Source organism: Podarcis vaucheri (assembly GCF_965113315.1).
Source record: "Podarcis vaucheri genome assembly, chromosome: 15".
In the NCBI taxonomy this organism is placed as follows: Eukaryota; Metazoa; Chordata; class Lepidosauria; order Squamata; family Lacertidae; genus Podarcis; species Podarcis vaucheri.
The window spans coordinates 4,432,823-4,451,422 of NC_138753.1; the positions used below are offsets into that span (position 1 = coordinate 4,432,823).

Here is an 18,600-nt window from a genome sequence, read left to right on the forward strand (position 1 = left end):
TCTCCTCTCTTTGCTGCTTCCTTCCTCTTCCCCCCACCCCCATTTGTTTGCCCTGCCTTGCCGAAATTAATTGATCTCATTAAGATATGCAAACGAGGCAGCAGCTGCAGTTTGCCTTTTCTGAGGAGTGTCGATTTCCCCCCATCCCGACTGCCACCACTTGAGCAGTGTAATCTGGAGATCATATTTACCGCAGGAGGATCATGGGCCAAGCTTGCTTCTAGGAATCATAGGGAGTGGAAAGTGGGACCCCTAGAGGGCATCTAGACCAACCCAGACACGTGTAAACTAAGTCCAAACAGAACCCCCCACGATTTCACTAGAATTCTTTGGTGGTGCAGAAGGTTCCTTCCCCAATCCCAAAATGGGATAATGTGGGTTGGGGGAGTCCAGTTCATAGCTTTTGGAGAGGAGAAGGAGGAGGTCCCTATAGCTTCACACTCTACACAGAGGCCAGGGCTGGAAAAAGACTTGCCTTTATTTCATTACAATCTACTTTTTATCCTGCATTGCAGGGGGTTGGACTAGATGACCCCTGTCGTCCCTTCCAGCTCTTCTAAGATCTCACCTCTCTTCTAATAATAAAATAATAAAATTTTATTTATATCCTGCTCTCCCCAGCCGAAGCCGGGCTCAGAGCGGCTAACAACAATAAAAGTAACACAGCATTCTAAAATCAATTCATTTTAAAATCAATTCAAAATCAAATTAATGGCAAGCATTGGGCTAGAGTTCTGTGAGGATTACCAAAGGAGGGGGTCAGACTGTGCCTTGGCCAAAGGCCTGGTGGAACAGCTCTAAGGCAGAGTGGGGAACCTCTAGCTGAATCCGGCCATCTGGCCCCCAAGACTCTCCCCGGGCCATGCCCCCTCTCTATAAGTCACGTCATTCGCTGGCCCCACTCTATACCCCACCCACAAGGGCTGGGTCTCTGAACCACCATGCCCCACCTCGGAAGTTTCCTTACAAGCAAGTGCCACCTTCAAGCTAGAAAAAATACCCCATATGTACTCTGAGGAGTACCTTGCAGGATCTCTCCCACTCTCCTCCCCCCGCCAGTTTCCTCCCCACGACCACCCTGTGAGGTAGGGCAGGCTAAGGTAAAGGTAAAGGGACCCCTGACCATTAGGTCCAGTCGTGGCCAACTCTGGGGTTGCACGCTTATCTCGCTTTATTGGCCGAGGGAGCCGGCGTACAGCTTCCGGGTCATGTGGCCAGCATAACTAAGCTGCTTCTGGCAAACCAGAGCAGCGCACGGAAACGCCGTTTACCTTCCCACCGGAGCGGTACCTATTTATCTACTTGACGTGCTTCCGAACTGCTAGGTTGGCAGGAGCAGAGACCGAGCAACAGGAGCTCACCCCATCACAGGAATTCGAACTGCCAACCTTCTGATCGGCAAGTGCTAGGCTCTGTGGTTTAACCCGCAGCGCCACCTGCGTCCCTAGGGCAGGCTAGGAGATAGCAATTAGCCTAGGGTCCCCTGCCTCCGCTGGAGAGCTTTGTGGCCATTTAGGGATTCAAAGTTGGGTCTTGCCGCTCTGCCCATCATTTCTTCCCAGCCCTGAGCTTCTGCTTCTGCGAGTGTCTGTAATTAGGCTGATTTGTCCCGAAAAATAATAGCGCAGAAGCCTTTGCTGCTCCTCTCACCTGAGCTACTCTGCCAGAAGCAGTCCATCTGTTCCATCCATGTGGCTGATGGGTAATTATCTCCATGGCTGCTCCGAGGGAGGAGGAAGTGGTAATTGGATTCGGAATCTCTGGGAAGCTGAGCTGAGTCACAGTTCAGGGTGCAAAGTGGCTGAGTCAGCAATTTGCATGATGGCCAGAGCAGAGGACGGACAGACACTTCAGGGTCTGTAGTTAGGACCAGAGGTGTGCTTGTCTGGGGCCGTGGGGAGGGCGGGTCAAAGGCCCATTAATATTTTTGCAGCAGGGAGGCTGTCTCCAGCATCCTAGAACCGCCCAACTGGGATGAAAGGGGAGCTTTTTAGCCACTGGGAAGAAGTCTTTGTTTGCTGGCTGAGGCCAATCAGTCAAAGGATGTGAGTTAGGCACTGAGGACAGGCTCCTAGAGTCCCTCTGGAAATAGGAAAAACACTGATGTGTGGAGTTGTACTTCTGCCCCAGCATTTTGGAACATTGAAAAGACAAGGGGATTCAATTTCAAGAGAATGTGGAACGCAAGTTTTGTTAGGCGCAATGGAACCGTGCAGAAAACACAGCTCAAGTCACTCCCAAAGAAGGTATCGGAGCACTCCACAAATCATTTGCTCCTGTATGTGCATCGTACAGTTGTTGATTTGGCACCCCTAATTATTATTGTTTATGAGATTATTGTGTGATCCTAGCGGGGCGTGTGGCTGTGGCTATCATGTAGGGATCCAGCACTTTTGAATTTGCCACTGCACTGCTGGCTAGGACCGAAGAACAAGCCGGGTGTCAGGATCGAAGGACAAGTCAAGGATACAGTACAGTCATACCTCATGTTACGTTTGCTTCAGGTTGAGCTTTGTCAGGTTGTGTCCTGCAGTGACCCAGAAATACCAGAAAGGTTACTTCCGGGTTTCGCCGCTCACGCATGCGCAGATGCGCAAAATGACGTCATGCGCCGAAGTAGCGAATCACAACCCGCGCAGACACGGGTTGCGATGTTCTGCTCATGTTGCAAATGGGCCTCCGGAACGGATCCTGTTCGCAACCAGAGGTACCACTGTAATGCACAAGAGCTCAGCAAGGTCTCGATGCCCAAGGGAGGCTCAGTTGGGACAAGGAAGCCATCTTTTGGGCCCCATCTGCACTATACTTTTTAGCACTTTTCATAGTACTCTAAACAGTCATGGCACCCCCCAAAGATTCCTGGGAAGTGTAGTTTGTTAAGGGTTCAGAGCGTCGTTAGGAGACTTTCATTACCCTCAACGAGCTACAATTTCCAGAGTGGTTCAACAATCTATCCCTCTTCCCAAGGAACTCTGGGAGTTGCTCCACACACACACACCCCAATCACTTGTGAACCTTTTCCAACATTCATGTTGCTGCGATCAGTTGTGAGTACAATAAGAGTATAATAATAAGTGTGATCACTGCGTTGTAAGCATAATCACGACAATAATAAGAACTGTGATGACTGAATTATAAACATGGTTTGTTGTTTAGTCGTTTAGTCGTGTCCGACTTTTTATGACCTCCTGGACCAGAGCACGCCAGGCACTCCTGTCTTCCACTGCCTCCCACAGTTTGGTCAAATTCATGCTGGTAGTTTTAAGAACACTGTCCAACCATCTCGTCCTCTGTCGTCCCATTCTCCTTGCACCCTCCATCTTTCCCAACATCAGGGTCTTTTCCAGGGAGTCTTCTCATCTCATGAGGTGGCCAAAGTACTGGAGCCTCAGCTTCAGGATCTGTCCTTCCAGTGGAACACTCAGGGCTGATTTCCTTCAGAGTGGAGAGGTTTGATCATCTTGCAGTCCATGGAACTCTCAAGAGTCTCCTCCAGCACCAGAATTCAAAAGCATCAATTCTTTGGCGACCAGCCTTCTTTATGGTCCAGCTCTCACTTCCATACAATTATTGTTTTGTGGTGCTCTGCCCTGTTATTTTGTACGGAGAGTGGTCTACATGTTTTTAAACTAAACAAACAAATGATGGTGTAAGTATAATAACAGTAATAATTTATTATTGTTGTTATGATTGGCTTGTAAGAATATAACCAGAGCAATCATCTGTTGCCATGAATGGATTGCAAGGACAGCGTTTGTGGGCTTCCAATTGGAGACATCATGTTGGCCACTGTGGGAACAGGATGCTGCAGTAGATGGGCCACTGGCCTGATCCTGCAGGCTTAACTTCATATCTTCAGGAGAAGAAAGGGCTAAGGAATAAACCCTACACAAATCTGGAGTGGAGTCCCTAAGATGGTTGGGTGGCGCCTCCTTCTGGCAGCTCCTGCAGCCAAGCTGGTATCATACATCTTGCTCTGCTTTTCTTTGGACCACATGAGCAAGGTAGAGAGTGGGGGTCTTGTCTTGTCTTGTCTGGGCAGCCCAGGACTTCCACACATAATGCCCAGTCTTGCGCCCCAGGGAGGTCACTTCAGTACTGCTTGATTTCACCCCTGGAGGTGCACTCCATTGTCTCTCGAGACAGACGGATGCCAGCAATTATCTGTGGTGGTTATTGCAACTATCATTTGTGAGTTGAGGGCCGGCCACCCGCATAGGAGTATAATAAGACACAAAGACACAATATTTTAGGTTAATAGGCAAAATTAGGCCACAACTTTTATTGGTTACAGCATGTGAGTAGTATTGGCTTAGGCACTGGATGAAACAGGAATACAAGACACCACCCCACACAGCCCAGAGTCATATCAGGGATAACAACCAATGGGAGGAGCCTGTTGATGCAAATACAACTAGAAGCTCCCCCGTGACTTCACCGGGGTTGTGCCATGGCCCTAGCCACCAGCAGGGCATAGGACAGGATCCATGACCGCCAGATTCCTTTAACAGAATACCCAAAAGAGGAGGGGTAGATGATGGCCCATATCCACTCCTCCAACACAGAACACATATTCCAATGCCTAACTGCCAATACCAGAAAACTGTGACGAATTGCTACAAGGTAGGCGAAAAACCAAGAGGCTGATGCCAATTTGCCAAATTTGTCCTACCGGGCCCCCTGGGCAACCAAGGCAACCAACTGAAGTCCATAGCAAGGACAATACGCAAAAAGAAGCTGACCTAAGAGGGAGGGAGGGCGGGAGATCCGAAGAAAGCAGGAACAGACTGGGAGCTGAGCGCTGCCCCGGCTGTTTAAATGCGGCCAGCCCCGCCCACCAGCTGGCCCTATTGGTTGGCTGGAAGGCCTGGCCGTGGCAGCAGAAGCAATCAGGAGCAGGGAGATGAGCACGCCTCCCTGCCCCCCAGCGGGAAGCTGCTCCCGCTCACAACCCCTGCCCTCTGGGAGGAGGAGAGGCCTTCTTTGATAAATAATAATAATAATAATAATAATAATAATAATAATAATAATAATAATAATATCTTTATTGTTATTGCCCCCTTCGGGGACAACGAAATTCCTTGACTGCTCCATAAAAACACTAATTAAACAATACAGTATAATACAGCAAGGGAGATTAGATGACTTTCAAAGTCCGGGCTTCCCATTCAGGGTCGAGATCGCTCTGGAGAAGAAGCTGTTCTTAAGACGGCTCGTTCTTGTCTTCATCGTCCTGTATCTCCGTCCTGACGGCAAGAGCTCGAAGAGACAGTGACCAGGATGCGATGGATCTTTTACTATGTCCAGTGCCTTCCTATGGCACCTTGTGGCATAAATCTGCTCTAAGGTGGAGAGTGGGCAGCCAACAATGCTCTCTGCTGCCTTAACAACCCTGCACAACCCCATCCTGTCCTGGGTAGTACAGCTTCCGTACCACACACATAAGCCATAAGTGAGCACACTCTCAATGGCACAGTGATAAAGGCCTGTCCTCCTGCGCTGTCTTCCCCCACCTTGAACTAAGAGGCTCCAGCTGCCTTTCCGCAAAGGGAAGGTGTCTACAGATCCCTGCCATCAAGCTCACACATTGGTTGCCCTCCCTCCCTCTTTCTCGGGGTGTGATCCCACCTCACTATCAAGGTCTCGCTTTTCTGCCAAGATTCATAAACACTCGCTGCCTTGTTGAGCGACGCAGCCATCTGCCTGGGACCAGCCACACTGTCATTCTCACAAACCTTTTTTTTTCCAGTGATCTTTGCACAATTTTCTTTTTTAATAGAAAAGGACATGTAACAGAAAGTCGATTTTCATCAAACTCATTTCCCTAGGAAGCTGCCTTAATACAGACCCAGACCATTGCTCCATCTAGGTCAGGGTTGCCTACACTGGTCGGCAGTAGCTCCGAGGTTTCAGGCAGGGAGTCTTTTCCCCAAGCTCTATCATTGGGGATGGAGCATGGGGGACGTCTCCACGATAAGCAGATGCCCTGGGAGCTGGAGCTCAGCGTCTTGAGGGCCAAAGCTTCCATGCCGCTGTGTTCGATAATCTGTTCAAAACATAAAAGGTCAACACGCAACGCAAAGGGCTGTGTCACTCACCTGAGGCAACCGCTACCTTCTTTAACTCCCTTCTTCCTCGGCCTCTTCCCTGTTAAGAGAAAATGAGAGAGGCTGTTTTGAAGAATTACCACTGGTTTCCCGAGAATTATCCAAGCAGGGAGATCACAGGCAGATCCTCTTCACTAGAACCTCTGATTGCTCCAGAAGAAGCGGAGGACCTGACTTTTTGTGCAGCTAACACACCTGAGAAACTGGAAGCATTCTTTGTTTGGCTGCTTCAGTACTCTGGCATCAAACAACACACACACTCTCAGCAACTCACCAGAGTCTTTTGCAAGACAGAAGTTTAGGGTAGACCCTTCTGTAGCTCGGAGTCCACAAAGGGTTTTCATCCCAGCTGGGAAGTCCAGCCTGCAGCAGAATTCAAAGACCAGCATTGACTCAAGGTGGCCAGTACACAGGATGCTGAAGAAAACCTAGTTATCTCTCCCGGCTTCTGCATTTCCTGGCTAAAGGAAGCACTCTAAGAATAGCTTTAGAAATGCGTCTTTGGAGCATAGCTGTCAAGTGTCCCTTATTTGGCGGGAAAGTCCCTTATCCCAGCATCATGTCCTGCTGCTGTCCCCTATTGATGATGTCCCTTAAATAAGCTACTGAATGTAATGGGGCCCTTTCTATGTCCAGCTGTCCTTTGTCAATAACAAATTGTTGCTGCTTTTTTGTGTTGAATATGTGTTATACGGTAATTTATGGACCTAATAGGTATCTAAAGCCATTTGCATGCAACAAAATATGCATTTTATCAAAGTAATTGTTGATCTCTTATTTTGGCTGCTGATCCCTTATTTTGGAGACTGCTGGTACCTTATTTTCAAATCTGTAAGTTGACAGCTATGCTTTGGAGAGAAAGTAAGTTTAGGACTGATTGTTGGAGCGGGGCGTGAACGCAGCGCCAAGGAGAGGCAGAGCCTGGTACTACAAGGTTGATCAGGATAGCCTGATCTGGCTACTTGCAACCCGATAGACTGTGCTGACCAGCAGAGGCTCTCCAGTTTTTCAGGCAAGGACTCGGACTCTTTCCCCAGCCCTCCCTGGAGATGCCTGGGATTGAAGCCCAGACCTGCTGCCTGTGAAACAGTTGCTCCCCCACTGTGGCCTTTCTCCCCAAAAATGAAGCAAGATTCTAGTCCTCATGATTCTCATCTCATGATTTAATCGTCTAGCTCAGTACTTCCTACCCCGATTGGCAGCGGCTCTTTCTGCTCACAGATCCCAGCCTGGCTGTGGGTCTTCTGACATTTCTGTATTTTTGGGCAGGATGAACTTTGCCGCCTGAGCAGCAAATGCAGAAATCCTTTCAAACAGGTCTCTCTCCGAAACCACCGGACCCTCACAGCAAGGAGAGGTGCTGGCCCATTTCAGAAGACTTGCTTGGCATGTAGAAGGTCCCAGGCTCAATCCCTGCTGGCATCTCCACAGCTGAGACCCTGGCAAGCAGCTGCCTGCCAGAGTAGGCAATACTGGCCAGCTAGCCTGATCTGGTAAAAGAAAACTTACTACGTCCCCTGTAAAGCAGGCACGGGGGGGGGGGAGGGAATCCAGTCTGGGGGCCGCATTTCCTTCTGGGCAACCTCCGAAGGGCCGAGAGGCAAAAGTTCAATGGAGTTAAATGCGGCTTTTGTACAGTGTTGTAAACAAAATCTGCCCTTTTCCCTTATGGGGTATCCAAGAGCCCATATAGAGTCCTTACGTAGGCTCCCTATTGGTAGGAGAAAATAACAGAGGCCAACCAGAGAATATTGAGAAGCAAAGCAGCTAGTAAGCCTGATCTTTATTAAAACTGTTGCAACAGGGTGCTCCCTTCACACGCAGGAAAGGAGGAGGACCCAGAACAAAGGTGTGCCTCCCTTATATAGACATTTTAAATTCCCTGCCCTGGAGCTCAAGACCACCCCTCCATACATCATACACACATCACAGAAGGGGTGTAACCCAAGACCACCCCACACATACCAACATCACAGAAAAGGTGGTCTAAAACAGAAATTTGAATGTTGTTTTTCCTGTCTGCCAAGTTATCTGATTGCCTTTCCTGATAGTCTGTCACCCATTAAAATGCTGATTACTCAATTCCTGAGACATTTGGTCAGTTTGGGAATCAAAAATGGTTTCAGGTCGGTCTTCCTGTGCTGATGTATCTACATGCTTGGTTGGTAAATTTATGAACATTTAATACATATCTAAGGTCCGTATAGTTAAAGCTATGGTTTTCCCAGTAGTGAGAGCTGGACCATAAAGAAGGCTGATCGCCGAAGAATGAATGCTTTTGAATTCTGGTGCTGGAGGAGACTCTTGAGAGTCCCATGGACTGCAAGAAGATCAAACCTCTCCATTCTTAAGGAAATCAGCCCTGAGTGCTCACTGGAAGGACAGATCGTGAAGCTGAGACTCCAAGACTTTGGCCACCTCATGAGAAGAGAAGACTCCCTGGAAAAGACCCTGATGTTGGGAAAGATGGAGGGCACAAGGAGAAGGGGATGACAGAGGACGAGATGGTGGGACAGTGTTCTCGAAGCTACCAGCATGAGTTTGACCAAACTGCGGGAGGCAGTGGAAGACAGGAGTGCCTGGCGTGCTCTGGTCCATGGGGTCACGAAGAGGCGGACACGACTAAACAACTCAACAACAACAAAAAGAAGACCTTTAAATTCTTATCACAACAGTAGGCTAGTTTCTGCATGCAAATAACCTCTGTCCTCCCTCCAGACAAGCAAAGATCAGAGTTCAAGGATGTTTTTCCATCCAGGCAAAGACACTCAAGAAGGATGTGAAGCAGGGCCAGTTAGGGGCGTGGCCTGTGTTGAGGGGCGTGGCATGAGGAGGAGTGTGGTGTGAGAAGAGTCCTGAGGCCTGTTCTGGCCAGGAACTCCAACCCTGCCCTGTTTTACAGCCATGGAGATATCCTGGTGGCTGCAACTCCGAAGGCCTTGGCCAACTGGCTGACAGCTCAGGATCTCTTCCTTGAAATGATCCAGGCCAAGCCTTGAGGTCTGTACGTTGTGCAGCAGGCAGACACACACACGCACACTTTCCGTACACAACACCCCTCCTGCCTTGATACTCCTAATTAGGTTTCATGGATGAAAAACCATCACCCGTTCTCCTCTCTCTCCCCGCCTAATCCAAATCTTTGCTTGTTAAGTGCCTCTCAGAGACATCTGCTTATTCTCCAAAGTAACCTAATTCCCACCCACCCTGCAGCTCTGGCACCTGGCCACGCCGTTAGGCGAGGTGGAGAAAGCGCCTTCAGACGGCACCATTTGGAGTTTTTCAGTTATTTCTGTTAACAATTTCGGATTGTACTAGGCCTGGGTGATGTGTCAATACATCGCCCAGGACCAGTTTGAGGGCCAGAGTGCAATGGTCCCTTTAAGGTAAATGGACCCCTGACCATTAGGTCCAGTCGTGGCCAACTCTGGGGTTGCGGCACTCATCTCGCTTTATTGGCCGAGGGAGCCGGCATACAGCTTCCAGGTCATGTGGCCAGCATGACTAAGCCGCTTCTGGGGCACCAGAGCAGCACACGGAAACGCCGTTTCCCTTCCCGCCAGAGCGGTACCTATTTATCTACTTGCAGTTTGACATGCTTTTGAACTGCTAGGTTGGCAGGAGCAGGGACCGAGCAACAGGAGCTTACCCCGTCGTGGGGATTCGAACCACCAACCTTCTGATCGACAAGTCCTAGGCTCTGTGGTTTAACCCATAGCGCCACCCACATCCTCAATGGTGCCTTTACCCAGCGGTATATTGCAGGTGAAACCGCTGTCGCTCCTGAATCCCTCTGCTTCTGGAGGGAGAAACCAGCTCCATCGGCTCTGGGATGAAACTGCTGTTGCTCCCACCAAGACTGGGGCCAAGGCTGCTCATTCATTCCTCTGCACTCTGGGTGCTGGACGAGGAAGAACGATGCACCACGATATCAGGATGTTTAGCTGGTGATGAATCGTGTTATTGGGGGGGGGCTGCTCCTTTTCCCTTATGGGGTATTCCAGACCCTGTATAGAGTCCTTAAGTGGGCTCCATATCGGTAGGAGAAAATAACAGAGGCCAGCCAGAGAATATTGAGAAGCAAAGCAGCTACTAAGCCTGATCTTTATTAAAACTGTTGCAACAGGGTCCCCACTCACCACACGCAGGAGGGAGGAGGAACCCAAAACCAAGGTGTGCAAGCCCTTATTATAGACTTTTTTGAAATTGCCCACCCTGTAGCTCAAGATCACCCCCAAAAACATCATACATACCTCACAGAAGGAGGCGGTCTCTAGCAGAAATCCTGTCACTAATTGCTTTACCTGGGCAGCCTGGGCATTTTTTTTGTGATGGTAAATATTTTAATTCCTGAATCCAGGTCACAGGTAAGACAGGTAAGCAAAAGACAATGGAGAGGCTTTCCTTGCAGAGAAATAGTTGATGTCAATTTGGGAGACTCAAAATGGTTTGGGAGAGTCAAAATGGCTTCAGGATTGCTCTCCTGTACTATTTCAGACACGTGGTTTATATACTTACGTAGGCGTTTGCCTTGTACATTTATGAGCGTTTATTTTATATTTGGGACCTTAGAATTCTTAGAACAATTGCAATGTTGAAAAGTGGATATCGCCCAGCCCTAGATTGTGTGTGTGTGTGTGTGTGTGTTCTGTTTATGCATGTTGCCAATTTTTATTTAACCTGCAATGTGGATAACAGCTAGACTATACGTCAGCGTGTGGTTTCATTTGCAGGTACTTGAAACCGGACGAAGACAAGAAATCCAAACACAAGACGGCGGTGAAGAAGAAAACACTCAACCCTGAATTCAATGAGGTAAAGTCGCTGTGGTTTCAGGTGTTTGTTACAAGTCTATGGGAGATGGAAAGGGCCCTAGATGGAGGGATGTAGGAGGGTGACACACTCTGACCATTGGTCCATCCAGCTCAACACTTTGGTCTCCAAAGCTTCAGACTGAGGACATCCCATCCCTAGTCTTGAAGTGGTGAAGGAATCAGGTCTGGAGTGCTGCTGTGGTGAGCTCAGCAACAAGCAAAATGCCAGGCTCCACATATTTTATTTCTTCCAGGGGTATGGAACACTGGCAGCCCTTCAGATGCCACTAGACTACAACTCCCACAATCCCTGGCCATTGGCCGTGCTGGCTGCTGGGAGTTGGAGTCCAACACCATCTGGAGGGCCACCATTTCTCCATCAGGGTGAAGGGGGCACTGCCCCACCAACCCACATCTGCTCTCAGCCAATACCCATCTGCATGCCTTCCCACTAAAAAACCAGTCCAGAGGGTTGGCACTGCATGTCAGATTCCTCCTACTTAGCAGATAGGAAAATGGGCACCAAGTGAAAATGAGTTGGCCCTTGCTTGACACTGACCTTAAGAACATAAGAGGAGACGGCTGCGTCAGACCAATGGCCCGTCTAGTCCAGCATCCTGTTCTCACAGTGGCCAGTGTTGTAAACAAAAATCTGCCCTTTTCCCCCTTATGGGGTATCCAAGAGCCCATATAGAGCCCTTACGTAGGTTCCCTGTTGGTAGGAGAAAATAACAGAGGCCAACCAGAGAATATTGAGTAGCAGCTAGTAAGCCTGATCTTTATTGATCTGTTGCAACAGGGTCCTCACTCACCACAAGCAGGAGGGAGGAGGAACCCAGAACAATGGCGCGCAAGGCCTTAGATAGACATTTTGAATTCCCTGCCCCGGAGCTCAAGGCCACCCCTCCATACATCATACATACATCACAGAAAAGGTGGTCCACAGCAGAAATCTGAGTGCTTTGTCTACCTCCTGTCTGCCAGGTTACCTGTTTAATGGTCACTTGATTGGATTGCCTGGGGAGCCTGGCCATCCTTTTGTAGTGATAAATACTTAGTTCCTGGGCTAGGTCACAGGCTCACACCCTATTCATATCTTAAATGTGCCCTTAAGACAGGATTTGTGAGGAAAGAAGCAATGGGGAGGTTTCCCACTCTGACCTTGCAGAGAAATATTTGAGGTTTGGAAATCAAAAATGGTTTCAGGTCGGTCTTCCTGTGCTGATCTATGGTACACTTATGAACATTTAACATTTATCTAAGACCTCAAAATTCCTATCACACCAGCCAGATGCCCCTATGGGAAACCCACAAGCAGTATTCGAGCACAAGAGAACTTTCCCCTCCTGTGGTTTCCAGCAATTGGTATTCAGAAGGATTGATGCCTCTGACCGTGGCAGCAGAGCAGAGCCACCATGGCTAGTAGGCAGCAATAGCCTTCTCCTCCATGAATTTGTCTGATCCTCTTTTAAAGCCACTTAGGTTGGTGGTCATCACTACCTCCTTGTGGGAGGGAGTTCCACAGATTAACTATGTGCTGCATGAAGAGGACTGTCTATTCTGTGCCCTGATTCTTCCAACATTCAGCTTCATTGGGTGTTCCCAAGTTCTAGCATTACGAAGGATAAAAAAATAAAATAAAATTATCCACTTTTTCAATTCCATGCGTAATTTTAGAAACTTCTATGAGCTTGACTCTTACTCACCTTGTCTCTAAACTAAAAAGTCCCCAGCGCTCTGGCACCGCCTCCTGTTTGGGCTCCCAGACTTTCGCACTATCAGCCCCAATTGGCACCAACCAGCAACCCCTGCAAACTGCAATTTCTCCAGTGCACCACCAAGTTTGCAGCTCTGGTTCATTGAAAGAGTGCTGGACGACTGGAGTGAGAAGTTTGGAAACACATCCTGAATACAAGTTTATTCCCTTTCCGCTGCAGGAATTTTGCTACGAGATTAAGCACGGTGACTTGGCGAAGAAGACCTTAGAGGTGACAGTGTGGGACTATGACATTGGCAAATCAAACGACTTTATTGGTGAGTCTGAGGTTCCCAAGGGAGGGCTGCAAAGCTTTGATAGTTTAATTGTCAAGGCACTGGACTGTTAAATGTCACCTGGATTCAGCATGACCTTTACAGCAGATTGCACAGATTCCCACTAAATATCTTCCCACGAGGGATAGAGGGCTCAGCTCTTGTCAATTTAATTTCCCAGTGCGTGACAATTTCACCTGTGTTTATTCTTAAACCTCTTCCATCCCATTTCCATATTAATCTGTAATTAAAAAAAAATCCATACCAAAAAATATCCATACAAAAATTTGTATTTCAATACATACTTGTATGTATCTGATCACAAAATAGTATGTTGAATACAGAGTTTATTTCAATACCCGCATTGGCCCACTGAAATTCATATTTTGCAACGCATTCTGGTGCAGTTCTTCTGAGCCAAGAATCTATGTTGCAAAACTTGGACAAGTAGAAAATCTGAAGAATAATTATGTCTTGGTTCCATGTTCTTAGTCCAGGAGGTGAGAATTTGGTCTGCTTCCCCATTTGCAGAATTGCAGAATTGGAAGGGACCACGAGAATCATCAAGACCAACCCCAGCAGTGTAGGAATCTGCAGTTCAGGAGCCCCAACATGGGACTCGAACCCGCAACCCTGAGATTAAGAGTCTCATACTCTGAGCTATCTCCTTCCTCCTTGAAAGAGGAAGCCACAGCCAATATACACACAGTTTTTAGAAGACTACAGGGGTAAACCATGATTTGGGTGATTTGCCCACCCTCCAACTCCAGACCACCCACAGAAACATCGTACATACATCACAGAAGGGGTGTAGTAGCTCAGGACCACCTCTCCCAATACATCATACCTATATCACAGAAAAGGCGGTCTACAACAGAAATCCGAGTGTGTTGTTTATCTCCTGTCTGGCAAGTTACCTGATTGTATTATCTGGGTTTTGGCCCCTCTTTTGTTATTATAACTACTGAATTCCTGAATCTAGATCACAGGTCACAGGCTCACACCAAGTTCATATCTTGAATATGCCCTTAAGACAGGATTTGTGAGGAAAGAGACAATGGGGACCTTCAAATTCTTACAATACCGTGATGCAAATCCAAATTTTGTATTGAACCCTTTTTTGGGGAGGGGGCAGGGATGCATAAACAGCCACCAGGCTCTGCCTGCCCATTTGTCTCTCATTTGTCTCCCTCAGGTGGCGTGGTGCTTGGGATCAATGCCAAAGGGGAGCGCCTGAAGCACTGGTTTGACTGCTTAAAAAACAAGGATAAGAAGATTGAGCACTGGCACACGCTCACAAACGAGCTGCCGGGGGCCCTCCTCAGCGATTGACCTCACAGACACACCCCGGATACCTGGGAAGAGCATAGCACACAACCCTGGCCAAGAAACAACGGCTGCCTTCGGATTTCCTGTTTACTTCATGCCATGGGAGGGATCCCATGTCGGCAAGGATTGAGAGGGGGCGGGCCTTGCTTGGAAGGTCCCAGCTACAGCCAATTTGCAGGGAACTATTTGACACTGCTACACGCGCGCCCCCCCCCCCTTAAAAAACCACAAAAAACAACCCACAACAACTTGTTATTTCCTGTTGTTTGCAAGCTTCAGTCCTACAGATTTCTCTGGGATGCCTTGAATTTACTCTTGCAGCAAGTTGGTTTTCTCTGTGTGTGTGTGTGTGCGTGTGTGCGCGTGCGTGTTTGGGGGGGTGGGGTGGTCCAGAGGGCTGCATGCATTAGATCTGTGACTTCTTTGATATTCTGGATTCAGTCCTTGCTGCCTTGTGAACACAGTGGCAACATGAATGCACAAATATATAGTAATATAGATACATAGATACATGGGTTAGGGGTTTTCCCTCTTCCTCTTTTCATTTGGTTTTTTTTGTAATATGTAACTGATGCAAAGTGTTTTGTTGAATCTCCGAATTAAGAGATACTCGGTGACATCTCTAGCTGTTGTCTGTCCTTGGTGTGTATGTGCGGGAGACTGGGGGTGGGGGTGGGCAGAGGGTGGTTAGTTTTCAATTTTGCTCTGAAGTATTTCAGCCGTCCTGCTAGATAAGCGGTGAAGAAGCTGTGGCCCTCAAGATGCTTTTGGGTTCCAACTCCCATCGCTCCCCAGACCACTGGCCATGCTGGGACCTAAAAGTGTAGGAGGCTGCCTTATACCCAGACTGTTGGTCCATTCAACTCAGTATTGTCTGCACGGACTGGCAGGAGCTTTCTGGGGGTTTCCTACAGGGAGTCTTTTTCCCCAGCCCTATCATTGGGGATTGAACCTAGGGGACGTCTCCACGATAAGCAGATGCTCTAGGAGTTGGAGTCAGCGTCTTGAGGGCTGCAGCTTCCATGCCGCTGTGTTTGACAATCTGCTCAAAACATAAACAGTCAACACACAACACAAAGGGCTGTGTCACTCACCTGAGGCGACCGCTACCTTCTTGAACCCTCATCTTCCTCGGCCTCTTCCCTGTTAAGAGAAAACGAGAGAGGCCGCTGAAGAATTGCCAAAGGCTTCTCGCTGGTTTTCAGAGAACTATCCAAGCAGGGAGATCAGAGGCCTGACTTTTGTGCAGCTAACACACCTGAGAAACTGGAAGCCTTCCTTGTTTGGCTACCACAGTTCTCTGGCATCAAACAACACACACTCTCTCAGCAATTCACCAGAGTCTTTTGCAAGACAGAAGTTTAGGGCAGACCCTTCTGTAGCTCGGAGTCCGCAAAGGGTTTTCATCCCAGCTGGGAAGTCCAGCCTGCAGCTGAATTCAAAGACCAGCACTGACTTCCATAAGTGTCAATACATGTTAAAAAAACCGGGTCTGCTGGGCTTATTAAAAAAAAGGAATTATTCTTCTGTTAGCACAATATAGACTCTCTAGTTAAAAGAGAATAGATTTATTCTCTGTATCAGTTTTATGATTTCTTTCAAGTGCAGAGGTGTTTTTTTTGGGGGGGGTAGGTTCTGAGTTGTTTTTCATGTGAAGTCATTGCAGAAGTCATTGCATGGCTTGTATCCAAAGGTAGTCATAATTAGGGACGGAGGAGAAATTCGGTTCCGTTTAAATTTTACGGAGGTTTTCTCTGATCTGTGCTTTCAAAAACAATATGCAAACTGGAATGCAGCTGTCCTTCGAAATTCACAGTTCTCTCACAACACAGTTCTCCAATCAAATAATATGTATATTAGGAAAATGTGTGCACAGCGCCACATATGTTAGTGAAAATAAGTTATAAAATGTTTTTATCAGGCAAAATTGCATACAAAAACATGTATGTTAGGGAGGAATTTGCACTAAGATGCTGGTGAATTTTCCTGCAGACTTTTTTTAAAAAAAATAAATAAATTGCAAACTGATGCAGAAATCTGGAGAAGCAAAGACTGCAAGAAAGAGAAACAGAAATTAACAGACCCAGTCATCCCTAGTCCTGCTCAGAGTAGGTCCATTGAAATCACAGCTACTGTAGGTCTACTCAATTCAATGGTCCTACACTGAGTAGATAGTTGGAGACAACCCAATGCCTTTATGGATCCTGTGAGATTAGTTTACAGATTTAGCACCATTTGTAAGAAGTTATTTGGATACTAATCCACAAAAACTTATGCTTTTCAGATGTCGCTCTCATGGGCAAGACTCATGTACTTGGGAAACAGGAAGTGCAAAAAGCACTTCCTGCCATCATGGTTTAAAACTACTGTTGTTTGTGGATCATACTGGAGGAGAAATAAGCCAAGCGCTGATTGCAGACAAAATCTCTCTGCAACATTTTGTATTCCAGGGGAAGCCTTGCCAATTTTCCTTAACACCTCCGTCCTGCACTTGTTACCCAACTAGGTATATTTCATTTTGCACAAGGAAAGATGTTTTCTGCAATCAGCTGGATTCTTCCATTAAAAATGGCTTCTCCCCAGCCACAAACAATGCTTTAATAACTGCCATATCCAGGAAATCACCATTCACGGAGTCATTTTCAGCCTCAAGCTCTTTTAGCGGACAGTGAACAAAATTGTGGCCAATTTTCATCAGGTGGTTCTGCGGAGATCATTTTCTGTTGTGTTCCAGAAAGCACTTGAAAAGGCAATATCTGGCACTTTGAATCGATGAGCTGTTTGGAGAAAGCGTTTCAGAGGCACATTCAGATACCTCTCGTGTGTTTTCCCATCGTTGCTTATTGCCGGTGGGAAAAAGCAGAAAAGGGGCATTTGCAGACTGTTGTAGAGAGAGCTGTTGTAGACTTTGCATCACAGTCCCCTGTTTAAACAAAAGAAAGCATTTTCACATACACACACCCAAGGCTTTCAGGGACGTTTTCGCACTGTCTGTATCATCAACGTGACTCTTCCAGATAGGGCAAAATATATATTTCCACCACACTTCTATGGTGATGGTGTGCCGGATAACTTCCCTCCACAGAATATTTTTCCTAGGTACAGAAACAACATCACTTGTAAAGAGGCCCATGGAACAGCCAAGTTGTATGCCTTTAAAAAAACAAAAACTCAAAGATAAGCTGTTTTCAGTGTCTCAATATGATCACACACACCTTCCTGCTGATTTCCGTGGGTACATGATCCTTTTCGTTTTCTATCAAAAGCCTTTTTTTACCTGGACTCTGTACATATGTAAATTAAAATATATATTATACGGTATATATAAATATATATAAATATATATATATATTTAAAACAAAAACTACTGCATGTCAAGTTAGTGGTTGTCATGCAAAAGACTTGTTAGATGTTTGATACCGATGTTTTGCTACAGTGAGTTGGCCGCAGAAACATGTCCTCTGGGCTGCTTCCCCACAGATCAATTTTGTATTTCAGTATTACTAAATGTACTTTTTGGTCAGATTTGTTTAATCTTTATAAATAGAACCGCAAATGAATAATAAAAAAAATGATGGAAAAGTTTCATTTTGGAAGTTGAGTGATTTGATCGTCTTTCTGTGCCGTTTCCCATTCAAATGAATCCCAAAGCGGCTCACAAACAATAAATAACATGACAGAGTGTCACAAGGGCAGCATAAATCACATCATATAATTAACAAACCATCAGTAAAACAATCACAATCTATTAAGTACTGTTAGCAAACCAGCAGCTAAAGAATAAGTGAAACATCACAATTACAGCGTGAGTCAGATGATTGACAAATCAATAAGGCATTCATACTCTACAAGGCAATATTTAAAAAATAACAGCTAAAAAATAAGTTGGACAATATGAAGTTCACACACACTCCCTCAGCGATTCATAATCTTTCACTCTGTTCAGTTCCTTAAAATATACATGCACATCCATCAAGCCAGAGGACCTTGATCTAACAGAAACACCTGCAAGAGAGCTATACTTAAACTTGTTAGTTAACTTAAACCCACGTCCCATCTTATAAACTAAGTGTGCAACCCTATAGCTTGCTTACTGTGAAGTAAAAGAAGGCTGCTTTTTTTCCTAGTTGGAACTCACCAGAACTCACCACCTCTCAGGTGGTCACTGCTGCCATTATAAGAGAACGAGGGAGGTGTTCATAGTGAGTTGGGGTACCTATTTTTCTAGAAAAATAGTTCTGAGTAAGAATTAAAAGTAAAGGGACCCCTGACCATTAGGTCCAGTCATGGCCAACTCTGGGGTTGCGACGCTCATCTCG

At 46.8% G+C, this 18,600-nt stretch overlaps 1 protein-coding gene across 1 annotated transcript in view; it reads left to right on the forward strand.

Annotated features, from left to right (window-relative positions):
• Positions 1–17,869, forward strand: part of DOC2B (double C2 domain beta) — a 131,026-nt gene extending 113,157 nt beyond the window's left edge. The window contains exons 7-9 of the mRNA XM_082201891.1: positions 10,841–10,922; positions 12,859–12,955; positions 14,148–17,869. Coding sequence (XP_082058017.1) covers positions 10,841–10,922; positions 12,859–12,955; positions 14,148–14,284 — 316 coding nt within the window. The 3' untranslated portion in view covers positions 14,285–17,869. The remainder of the gene's footprint in view (positions 1–10,840; positions 10,923–12,858; positions 12,956–14,147) is intronic.
• Positions 17,870–18,600: the final 731 nt, after the last annotated feature.